Source organism: Oncorhynchus keta, chromosome 35 (assembly GCF_023373465.1).
Source record: "Oncorhynchus keta strain PuntledgeMale-10-30-2019 chromosome 35, Oket_V2, whole genome shotgun sequence".
Classification (NCBI taxonomy): Eukaryota; Metazoa; Chordata; class Actinopteri; order Salmoniformes; family Salmonidae; genus Oncorhynchus; species Oncorhynchus keta.
This window is the reverse complement of record NC_068455.1, coordinates 79,483,948-79,496,447: the sequence shown is the minus strand read 5'-3', so window position 1 is coordinate 79,496,447 and position 12,500 is coordinate 79,483,948. Positions and strand designations below refer to the sequence as shown.

The window sequence follows — 12,500 nt, the reverse complement described above, 5'->3', positions numbered from 1 at the left end:
TGTATGTTTTTCCCCCAACACCACTTTCCATCAATCTGTATAGCAGACCCTCATGCTAAATTGAGACAAAAGCTTTTTTGAAATCAACAAAGTATCTCTCTCTCTCTGTCTGTTTCTCTCTCTCTGTTTCTCTCTCTCTCTGTGTTTCTCTCTCTCTCTGTTTCTCTCTCTCTCTGTGTTTCTCTCTCTCTCTGTTTCTCTCTCTCTCTCTGTTTCTCTCTCTCTCTCTGTTTCTCTCTCTCTCTTTCTCTCTCTCTCTGTTTCTCTCTCTCTGTTTCTCTCTCTCTCTGTGTTTCTCAATTCAATTCAATTCAAGGGCTTTATTGGCATGGGAAACATGTGTTAACATTGCCAAAGCAAGTGAGGTAGACAACATACAAAGTGAATATATAAAGTGAAAAACAACAAAAATTAACAGTAAACATTACACATACAACAGTTTCAAAACAGTAAAGACATTACAAATGTCATATATATATATATATATATATATATATATATACACAATGTACAAATAATTAAAGGACACAAGATAAAATAAATAAGCATAAATATGGGTTGTATTTACAATGGTGTTTGTTCTTCACTGGTTGCCCTTTTCTCGTGGCAACAGGTCACAAATCTTGCTGCTGTGATGGCACACTGTGGAATTTCACCCAGTAGGTATGGGAGTTTTTCAAAATTGGATATGTTTTCGAATTCTTTGTGGATCTGTGTGATCTGGGGGAAATATGTCTCTCTAATATGGTCATACATTGGGCAGGAGGTTAGGAAGTGCAGCTCAGTTTCCACCTCATTTTGTGGGCAGTGAGCACATAGCCTGTCTTCTCTTGAGAGCCATGTCTGCCTACGGCGGCCTTTCTCAATAGCAAGGCTATGCTCACTGAGTCTGTACATAGTCAAAGCTTTCCTTAATTTTGGGTCAGTCACAGTGGTCAGGTATTCTGCCGCTGTGTACTCTCTGTGTAGGGCCAAATAGCATTCTAGTTTGCTCTGTTTTTTGTTAATTCTTTCCAATGTGTTAAGTAATTATCTTTTTGTTTTCTCATGATTTGGTTGGGTCTAATTGTGCTGTTGTCCTGGGGCTCTGTAGGGTGTGTTTGTGTTTGTGAACAGAGCCCCAGGACCAGTTTGCTTAGGGGACTCTTCTCCAGGTTCATCTCTCTGTTTGTGATGGCTTTGTTATGGAAGGTTTGTGAATCGCTTCCTTTTAGGTGGTTGTAGAATTTAATGGCTCTTTTCTGGATTTTGATAATTAGTGGGTATCGGCCTAATTCTGCTCTGCATGCATTATTTGGTGTTTACGTTGTACACGGAGGATATTTTTGCAGAATTCTGCGTGCAGAGTCTCAATTTGGTGTTTGTCCCATTTTGTGAAGTCTTGGTTGGTGAGCGGACCCCAGACCTCACAACCATAAAGGGCAATGGGCTCTATGACTGATTCAAATATTTTTAGCCAAATCCTAATTGGTATGTTGAAATTTATGTTTCTTTTGATGGCATAGAATGCCCTTCTTGCCTTGTCTCTCAGATCGTTCACACCTTTGTGGAAGTTACCTGTGGCGCTGATGTTTAGGCCAAGGTATGTATAGTTTTTGTGTGCTCTAGGGCAACAGTGTCGAGATGGAATTTGTATTTGTGGTCCTGGTGACTCGACCTTTTTGGAACACCATTATTTTGGTCTTACTGAGATTTACTGTCAGGGCCCAGGTCTGACAGAATCTGTGCATAAGATCTAGGTGCTGCTGTAGGCCCTCCTTGGTTGGTGACAGAAGCACCAGATCATCAGCAAACAGCAGACATTTGACATTTGACTTCGGATTCTAGCAGGGGAGGCCGGGTGCTGCAGACTTTTCTAGTGCCCGCGCCAGTTCGTTGATATATATGTTGAAGAGGGTGGGGCTTAAGCTGCATCCCTGTCTAACCCCACGACCCTGTGTGAAGAAATGTGTGTGTTTTTGCCAATTTTAACCGCACACTTGTTGTTTGTGTACATGGATTTTATAATGTCGTATGTTTTACCCCCAACACCACTTTCCATCAGTTTGTATAGCAGACCCTCATGCCAAATTGAGTCGGTTTTTTTTTTTTGAAATCAACAAAGCATGAGAAGACTTTGCCTTTGTTTTGGTTTGTTTGGTTGTCAATTAAGGTGTGCAGGGTGAATACATGGTCTGTTGTACGGTAATTTGGTAAAAAGCCAATTTGACATTTGCTCAGTACATTGTTTTCATTGAGGAAATGTACGAGTCTGCTGTTAATAATAATGCAGAGGATTTTCCCAAGGTTACTGTTGACACATATTCCACGGTAGTTATTGGGGTCAAATTTGTCTCCACTTTTGTGGATTGGGGTGATCAGTCCTTGGTTCCAAATATTGGGGAAGATGCCAGAGCTAAGTATGATGTTAAAGAGTTTTAGTATAGCCAGTTGGAATTTGTTGTCTGTATATTTGATCATTTCATTGAGGATACCATCGACACCACAGGCCTTTTTGGGTTGGAGGGTTTTTATTTTGTCCTGTAACTCATTCAATGTAATTGGAGAATCCAGTGGGTTCTGGTAGTCTTTAATAGTTGATTCTAAGATCTGTAGTTGATCATGTATATGTTTTTGCTCTTTGTTCTTTGTTATAGAACCAAAAAGATTGGAGAAGTGGTTTACCCAGACATCTCCATTTTGGATAGATAATTCTTCGTGTTGTTGTTTGTTTAGTGTTTTCCAATTTTCCCAGAAGTGGTTAGAGTCTATGGATTCTTCAATTGCATTGAGCTGATTTCTGACATGCTGTTCCTTCTTTTTCCGTAGTGTGTTTCTGTATTGTTTTAGTGATTCACCATAGTGAAGGCGTAGACTCAGGTTTTCCGGGTCTCTATGTTTTTGGTTGGACAGGTTTCTCAATTTCTTTCTTAGATTTTTGCATTCCTCATCAAACCATTTGTCATTATTGTTAATTTTCTTCGGTTTTCTATTTGAGATTTTTAGATTTGATAGGGAAGCTGAGAGGTCAAATATACTGTTAAGATTTTCTACTGCCAAGTTTACACCTTCACTATTACAGTGGAACGTTTTACCCAGGAAATTGTCTAAAAGGGATTGAATTTGTTGTTGCCTAATTGTTTTTTGGTAGGTTTCCAAACTGCATTCCTTCCACCTATAGCATTTCTTAATGTTACTCAGTTCCTTTGGCTTTGATGCCTCGTGGTTGAGTATTGCTCTGTTTAAGTAGACTGTGATTTTGCTGTGGTCTGATAGGGGTGTTAGTGGACTGACTGTGAACGCTCTGAGAGATTCTGGGTTGAGGTCAGTGATAAAGTAGTCTACAGTACTACTGCCAAGAGATGAGCTATAGGTGTACCTACCATAGGAGTCCCCTCGAAGCCTACCGTTGACTATGTACATACCCAGCGTGCGACAGAGCTGCAGGAGTTGTGACCCGTTTTTGTTGGTTATGTTGTCATAGTTGTGCCTAGGGGGCATATGTGGGAGGGATGCTGTCACCTCCAGGCAGATGTTTGTCCCCCTGTGTGCTGAGGGTGTCAGGTTCTTGTCCGGTTCTGGCATTTAGGTCGCCACAGACTAGTACATGTCCCTGGGCCTGGAAATGATTGATTTCGCCCTCCAGGATGGAGAAGCTGTCTTCATTAAAATATGGGGATTCTAGTGGGGGATATAGGTAGCACACAGGAGGACATTTTCTCTGTTAGGATAATTTCCTTTTGAATTTCTAGCCAAATGTAGAATGTTCCTGTTTTGATTAATTTAATGGAGTGAGTTAGGTCTGCTCTATACCAAATTAGCATACCCCCTGAGTCCCTTCCCTGTTTCACACCTGGTAGTTTGGTGGATGGGACTACCAGCTCTCTGTAACCTAGAGGGCAACCAGTGGGTCCGTCTCCTCTATACCAGGTTTCTTGCAGGATGACAATGTCTGTGTTACCGATTTCTTTGGTGAAGTCCGGGTTTCTGCTCTTTAGGCCAAAGGCAGATGACCTCAGGCCTTGGATATTCCAGGATGATATAGTGAAGGCTTTTGTTCCATAGAATGTCCAATGTTGTTGGTCGTGTGGTTTGGCCTCAGGCCAGTAAGTTCTCTCTCTCTCTGTCTGTCTCTCTCTGTTTCTCTCTCTCTCTGTCTGTCTCTCTCTGTTTCTCTCTCTCTCTGTGTTTCTCTCTCTCTCTGTTTCTCTCTCTCTCTCTGTTTCTCTCTCTCTGTTTCTCTCTCTCTCTGTTTCTCTCTCTCTGTTTCTCTCTCTCTCTCTCTCTCTCTCTCTCTCTGTCTCTCTCTCTCTCTCTCTCTCTCTCTCTCTCTCTCTCTCTCTCTCTCTCCTTCTCTCCCCTTCTCTCTCTCTCTCTCTCTCTCTCTCTCTCTCTCTCTCTCTCTCTCTCTCTCTCTCTCTCTCTCTCTCTGTCTCTCTCTCTGTCTCTCCCTCTCTCTCCTTCTCTCCCCTTCTCTCTCTCTCTCTCTCTCTCTCTCTCTCTCTCTCTCTCTCTCTCTCTCTCTCTCTCTCTCTCTCTCTCTCTCTCTCTCTCTCTCTCTCTCTCTCTCTCTCTCTCTCTCTCTCTCTCTCCTTCTCTCTCTCTCTCTCTCTCTCTCTCTCTCTCTCTCTCTCTCTCTCTCTCTCTCTCTCCTTCTCTCCCCTTCTCTCTCTCTCTCTCTCTCTCTCTCTCTCTCTCTCTCTCTCTCTCTCTCTCTCTCTCTCTCTCTCTCTCTCCTTCTCTCCCCTTCTCTCTCTCTCTCTCTCTCTCTCTCTCTCTCTCTCTCTCTCTCTCTCTCTCTCTCTCTCTCTCTCTCTCTCTCTCTCTGTCTCTCTCTCTCTCTCTCTCTCTCTCTCTCCTTCTCTCCCCTCTCTCTCTCTCTCTCTCTCTCTCTCTCTCTCTCTCTCTCTCTCCCTTCTCTCTCTCTCTCTCTCTCTCTCTCTCTCTCTCTCTCTCTCTCTCTCTCTCCTTCTCTCCCCTTCTCTCTCTCTCTCTCTCTCTCTCTCTCTCTCTCTCTCTCTCTCTCTCTCTCTCTCTCTCTCTCTCTCTCTCTCTCTCTCTCTCTCTCTCTCTCTCTCTCTCTCTCTCTCTCTCTCTCTCTCCCTCTCTCTCTGTCTCTCTCTCTCTCTCTCTCTCTCTCTCTCTCTCTCTCTCCTTCTCTCCCCTTCTCTCTCTCTCTCTCTCTCTCTCTCTCTCTCTCTCTCTCTCTCTCTCTCCCCTTCTCTCTCTCTCTCTCTCTCTCTCTCTCTCTCTCTCTCTCTCTCTGTCTCTCTGTCTCTCTCTCTCTCTCTCTGTAGTTTGTAGCCCAGCCAAACTGCCAGCAGCTCCTAGCTACTCTGTGGTATGATGGGTTTCCTGGCTGGAGGAGGAGACACTGGGCTGTCAAACTAGTGACCTGTTTCATCATCGGACTGCTCTTCCCCGTCTTCTCAATGGTTAGTATACTCCTTTTCACACTACGGTGCTGACCCAAACAGGACTGGTATGACCTGTATGTAATGTATCTCTATGGTGCTGACCCAAACAGGACTGGTATGACCTGTATGTATCTCTATGGTGCTGACCCAAACAGGACTGGTGTGACCTGTATGTATCTCTATGGTGCTGACCCAAACAGGACTGGTATGACCTGTATGTATCACTATGGTTTCTTGAGCCCTTACTAACTTCTCCCTCCCTCCCTACCTCCCTCACTCCCTCTTCTCCCTCCCTCTTCTCCCTCCCCTCCCTCCCTCCTCCCTCTCCTCCCTCCCTCCCTCCTCCCTCTCCTCCTTCCCTCCCTCCCTCTCCCCCTCCCTCTCCCCCCCTCCCTCCTCCCTCTCTCTCCATCTCCCTCTCTCCCTCTCCTCCCTCCCTCCCCCTCTCCCTCTCTCTCCCCCTCCCTCTCCCCCTCTCCCTCCCTCTCTCTTCCTCTCCCTCTCTCCCTCTCCTCCCTCCCTCCCTCCCTCCCCTCCCTCCCTCCCTCCCTCCCTCTCCCCCTCTCCCTCTCTCTCCCCCTTCCCTCTCCCCCTCTCCCTCCCTCTCTCTCCCTCTCCCTCTCCCCCTCTCCCTCCCCCCTCTCTCTCTCTCTCCAGATCTACCTCCCTAGCCCCCAAGTCTTCCCTGGGTGTGTTTGTGAAGAAACCCTTCATCAAGTTTATCTGTCACACAGCCTCCTATCTGAACTTCCTCTTCCTCCTCCTCCTCGCCTCCCAACACATCGCCAGGACCAAGCTACACATGCAGGTATTCCAAGACAGACAGACAGGCGCAAACAAAACAACAGACTATTATTTAAATGAAATTAATTATTTGAATATACTATATTAAATCTATGTAAGAGAGAGATTGTTGTTGTAAGATGATTTTCATGTTTTGAACTGTTCAAGCTAATACATTGATGTAATTTAATGCAGGGTCCTCCGCCTACTGTTGTTGAGTGGATGATACTACCGTGGGTACTGGGTGAGTAGAGAGGGTGTCTGTGGGGGGGGGAGGTGTGTCTGTGGGGGGGGGTAGAAGAGGTGTCAGGGGGGTGAGTAGAAGGGTGTCTGTGGGGGAGTAGGGCGAGAAGGTGAGTAGAGAGGAGTGTCTAGAGGGGGTAGAGAGAGGTGTCTGTGGGGGTGAGTAGAGAGGGTGTCTGTGGGGGGGGAGAGGAGTGTCTGTGGGGGAGTAGAGAGTGTGTCTGAGGGGAAGTAGAGGAGTAAAGAGGTGTCTGGGGAAATAGAGAAGGGTGTCTGTCAGGGGGGAGTAGAGAGGGTGTCTGGGGGGGAGTAGAGAGGGTGTCTGTGGGGGGTGAGTAGAGAGAGGGTGTCTGTGGGGGGGAGTAGAGAGGGTGTCTGGGGGGTGAGTAGAGGTGTCTGTGGGGGGCGGGGGGTGAGTAGAGAGGGTGTCTGTGGGGGGTGAGTAGAGAGGGGTGTCTGTGGGGGGGGGGGGGTGAGTAGAGAGGGTGTCTGGGGGGTGAGTAGAGAGGGTGGCTGTGGGGGGGTGAGTAGAGAGAGGGTGGTTGTGGGGGCGGGGGTGAGTAGAGAGGGTGTCTGTGGGGGGTGAGTAGAGAGGGTGTCTGTGGGGGGTGAGTAGAGAGGGTGTCTGTGGGGGGCGGGGGGTGAGTAGAGAGGGTGTCTGGGGGGGGGGTGAGTAGAGAGAGGGTGGCTGTGGGGGGGTGAGTGAGTAGAGAGGGTGTCTGTGGGGGGTGAGTAGAGAGGGTGGCTGTGGGGGGGTGAGTAGAGAGGGTGTCTGTGGGGGGGGTGAGTAGAGAGGGTGTCTGTGGGGGTGGTAATACCGTGGGTACTGGGTGAGTAGAGAGAGTGTTGTGGGGGGGTGATACTACTGTGGGGGGTTTGGGAGTGAGGAGCGTGTGTGGGGGTGAGTTTGGGAGTGAGAGCGTGTGTGTGGTGAGTTTGGGAGTGAGAGCGTGTGTGGGGGTGAGTTTGGGAGTGAGAGCGTGTGTGTGGGTGAGTTTGGGAGTGAGAGCGTGTGTGTGGGTGAGTTTGGGGTGAGAGCGTGTGTGTGGGTGAGTTTGGGAGTGAGGGCGCGTGTGTGTGGGTGAGTTTGGGAGTGAGAGCGTGTGTGTGTCGCAGGCTTCATCCGAGCAGAAATGAAGGAGACGTGAGATAGAAAAGGTACAGAAAGTTTTCCTTCACTTTTCCCACATTGTGTTAAAGCCTGAATTTAAAATTCTTTAAATTGAGATTTTGTGTCACTGGCCCACACACAATACCCCATAATGTCAAAACGAGGTTATGTTTTTCAAAATGTTTATAAATTAATTAAAAATGAAAGCTGAAATGTCTTTAATCAATAAGTATTCAACCCCCTTTTGTTGTGTCAAGCCTAAATACACTCTGTGTTCAATAATAATGTTTAACATTTTTGTTACCTCATCTCTGTACCCCACACTTACCATTATCTGTAAGGTTCCTCAGTCAAGCAATGCATTTCAAACACAGATTCAACCACACAGACCAAGGAGGTTTTCCACTGCCTCGCAGAGGGCCCCCTATTGGTAGATGGGAAGAAAAAAATGTTTTTAACAGTCATTGAAAATATCCCTTTGAGCGAAGGGTGAAGTTATTAATTACACTTTGGATGGTGTATCAATACACCCAGTCACTACAAAGATACAGGCGTCTTTCCTAACTCAGTTGCCGGAGAGGAAGGAAACTGCTCAGGATTTCACCATGACTTTAAAAACAGTTACAGATGAACAACTTTGTAGTTACTCCACAATACTAACCTAATTGACAGGTTGAACGAAGGAAGCCAGAATACAATTATTCTAAAACATCGTGTTTACAACAAGGCACTTTAGTGCAAAGAATGTGGCAAAGCAATTCACTTTATGTCCTGAATACAAAGTGTTATTTATTTTATATTTCACCTTTATTTAACCAGGTGGGCTAGTTGAGAACACCTTTATTTAACCAGGTAGGCTAGTTGAGAACACCTTTATTTAACCAGGTAGGCTAGTTGAGAACACCTTTATTTAACCAGGTAGGCTAGTAGAGAACACCTTTATTGTAACACACAACCGCCCACAGTCAAGTACCAATCTTCCCACTCCATTATTCAGCTTCCTTCCTCTTCGGTGTCAACACTGCTGTTCTGGGGCCTGCGACAAATAAGAGTCTGAGGTAGAAGCAAGTATGTGGGGCTGGGGATGATGAAACAACTCCCAGCATGGCATGAGCAGGATTAAGAGCATGATGGAGCCCCTAAACATAGAAATCTACCTGGCTTGATGTGTGGCCATCCTTGAGGTCAGAGGTCCCTGGATCTTGCCCTGGATCTACATTGCAATTGGGTTTTCTCTCAAGGGAGTCAGAGTCCGAGCTACAAGGGCTTGAGAACTAAATTACAGCCAAAACCACTCTGGCCAGCTCAAATAGATAGCTTTGTTGTGGTAGGGAATAGGGCTACTTCGTAAGGCTGCTGTCACTTTAAAATGTATTTTCTCTGCCTCCAGTGGTGCTTTTCAGACCGTTGGTGCAGTGGGAAAAGAGATTGTAATTTGTTGGACAATATCTTCACTAAGCCCTTGGATTTAAGGTTTATCTTAAATTAAATTCTGGAATGTTTGCATTGCAAATGGATTAGGCTTGGTTCAACATCTGATCAATATACAATAAATGAAGTGACAAAAGATCAGCCCAAAAGAAACTAAGAAAATGCACTTCCAATAACTTATTGTAAGCAACTTCACAGACAGCTCGTAACTGCTGAGGACTGTAGACAGTTTCTAACTGCCCGGAACCACAGACAGTTCTAAATAGTGAAATGCATTGATATTTAACTGCGAGGCTCACAATAATCCCAAACTGCAGGAGAATGGAGAATAGTACATGCAGGATGAGAAGCAACCCATCAGTGGCAGAGAAGTATTGGGCCAACAAGACTTTCAATGGTACATCCCGTTTCAAAGCTCTTCACTGTGGCCTGTTGGCACAGATCTGGAATCAGATTACCTTCCCCAAAATCCTTAACCTAATCATCAGGGGGTAAAAACAAAACTGACCTTAGATTAGTGTGTCTAGGGCAACCACATCTTATCTTGACTGCTGTCTGCAGCTACCTCTTTAGTTGCATTAGCTCTGGCGACACCTCAAGCACCCTGCCATCCACTGAGCCTATGGACGAAAAATCTTGATGCTTGTTGACTGTAGCCTCTGACTAGCAATGTAAAAATGCATTTCCATTGCATCTGCTCTGATCTACTGGCCCAAGCGAGGATCATTCCAAGGGGCAAAGTCATTATTTTGACACCGTAATGCCTTCACTATTAATAAAAAAAAGATTAGATGCCTCACTAGATCCAATCTGACCATCGTCATTTCATCTGCAGTAAGGCTTACTTCATCTGTGTGCAGAGATATCATGTCAGAATCCTGCCCCTTGTTTTAACTGGTAAACCTTTAAAATGGCATGCTGTCACAAGCGACTGTCTCTACCCTAAAATGCCAGAGAATAACGATTCTTGACTATTAATCACACTGTGCTCATAAGTCAAATTAATGTGTTGTTTTTGTCTTCGGGATCGGTGTCACATCCATGGGACGGTTGAGCTAACGTAGGCTAATGCGATTAGCATGACGTTGTAAGTAACAAGAACATTTGGCAGGACATAGACATATCTGAAAGCTTAAATTCTTTTTAATCTCACTGCACTGTCCAATTTACAGTAGCTATTACAGTGAAAGAATACCATGCTATTGTTTGAGGAGAGTGCACAGTTTTGAACATGAAAAGTTATCAATAAACCAACTAGACACATTTGGGCAGTCTTGATATTTTTTTTTAAAGAATACAATGGTTCATTGGATCAGTCTAAATCTTTGCACATACACTGCTGAGATCTAGTGGCCAAAATCTAAATTGCACCTGGGCTGGAATAATACATTATGGCCTTTCCCTTACATTTCAAAGACGATGGTACAAAAAACAATACAAAAAGAACGGTTTGTTTTTCTTTTTATTATCTTTTATCAGATCTATTGTTTTATATTCTCCTACATTCCTTTCATATTTCCACAAACTTCAAAGTGTTTCATTTCAGGATTCGAACACAATTAGTTGGAAAATCACTCTCCTTGCATCTTTTTCCTACACATTTTTGATATTTGTGTGATTTATCATGATTTTTAGAAGAAACTAAATCAAACAGATTTTGATATCAAGGAAAGAGAACACATGCCTTCACAGAAACAACATGATTTTCCTTAGAGGTTTTTTGATTCCATTTGGTTCAACAGTATGTCAGAATAAAGCAAGGTGCTGTGTTGAAGTTGAGTTCATTGCACAGACAGAACCCAGTCAGTGGGTGCCACACGTATTTGATTTGCAGAGACACTTTCAGAAACACCCATTAAAATCTAGCTCCACTCTGGCGGTTATCACGGTTTCCAATGTACAAGCAGGGAATGGAAAGCGGCCTCATTTCATCATGCTCAATGAGCTGACTGACTCAACGATGTGGCTCTTCTGTATCTCACCTTGTTCATTCTACTGTGTCAGACATTGTTTGTGCCCCAAATGGCACCCCATTCCCTATAGAGTGCACTACTTTTGAACAGGACCCATAGGGCTCTGGTCAAAAGTAGTGCCTTTGCAAGATTGGGGTGACATTTGAGACATAGTGACGGAACAAAGCTGATTAATTGAACCTCGTTCATCTAACCCTTATCAGTAATGAGTAATATGTTTCCACGTGAATTACTGAGAGTACTACACTACCGGTCAAAAGTTTTAGAACACCTACTCATTCAAGGGTTTTCTTTATTTTACTATTTTCTACATTGTAGAATAATAGTAAATACATCAAAACTATAACACATATGGAATCACGTAGTAACCAAAAAGTGTTAAACAAATGAAAATGTACTTTATATTTGAGATTCTTCAAATAGCCACTCTTTGCCTTGATGACGGCTTTGCACACTCTTGGCGCATTCTCTCAAACACCTTCACCTGGAATGCTTTTTCCAACAGTCTTGGAAGGAGTTCCCACATATACTGAGAACTTTTGTTGGCTGCTTTTCCTTCACTCTGCAGTCAGACTCATCCCAAACCATCTCAATTTGGTTGAAGTCGAAGAAGAGGGATTATGGAGGCCAGGTCATCTGATGCAGTACTCCATCACTCTCCTTCTTGGTAAAATAGCCCTTACACAGCCTGGAGGTGTGTTGGGTCATTGTCCTGTTGAAACACAAATGATAGTCCCAGCGCAAACCAGATGGGATGACGTAATGCTGCAGAATGTTGTGGTAGCCATGCTGGTTAAGTGTGTTAAGTTTCACCAACAAAGCCCCCCACACCATAACACCTCCTCCTCCATGCTTTACGATAGGAAATACAAAAACGTAGATCATCCGTTCACAAAGACACAGAGGTTGAAACCAAAATCTCCAATTTGGACTGCAGACCAAATGACACATTTCCACGGTCTAATGTCCATTCCTTATGTTCTCTTCTTGCTGGTGTCCTTTAGTAGTGGTTCCTTTGCAGCAATTTGACCATGAAGACCTGATTCACACAGTCTCTTCTGAACAGTTGATGTTAAGATGTGTCTGTTACTTGAACTCTGTGAAGCATTTATTTGGGCTGCAATTTCCTGAGGCTGGTAACTCTAATGAATGTATCCACTTCAGCAGAGGTAACTCTGGATCTTCCATTCCTGTGACGGTCCTCATGAGAGCCAGTTTCATCATAGCGCTTCATGGTTTTGCGGCTGCACTTGAAGACACTTTCAAAGCTCTTGAAATGTTCCATATTGACTGACATTCATGTCTTAAGGTAATGATGGACTGTCATTTCTCTTGCTTATTTGAGCTGTTCTTGCCATAATATGGACTTGGTCTTTTACCAAATAGAGCTAGCTATCTTCTGTATACCACCCCTGCTTTGTCACAACACAACTGATTGGCTCTAATGCAGTGCTAAGAAGGAAAGACATTTCACAAATGAACTTTCAACAAAGCCTAGTGGTTAGAGCGTTGGACTAGTAACCGGAAGGCTGCAAGTTCAAACCCCTGAGCTGACCCCGCTGA

General features: G+C 44.6%; 1 protein-coding gene across 1 annotated transcript in view; it reads left to right on the top strand.

Moving 5' to 3' along the window:
- LOC127915540 (short transient receptor potential channel 5-like) overlaps positions 1 to 12,500 on the top strand; it is a 138,578-nt gene that overhangs the window by 77,592 nt on the left and 48,486 nt on the right. The window contains exon 7 of the mRNA XM_052495715.1: positions 5,277 to 5,414. Coding sequence (XP_052351675.1) covers positions 5,277 to 5,414 — 138 coding nt within the window. The remainder of the gene's footprint in view (positions 1 to 5,276; positions 5,415 to 12,500) is intronic.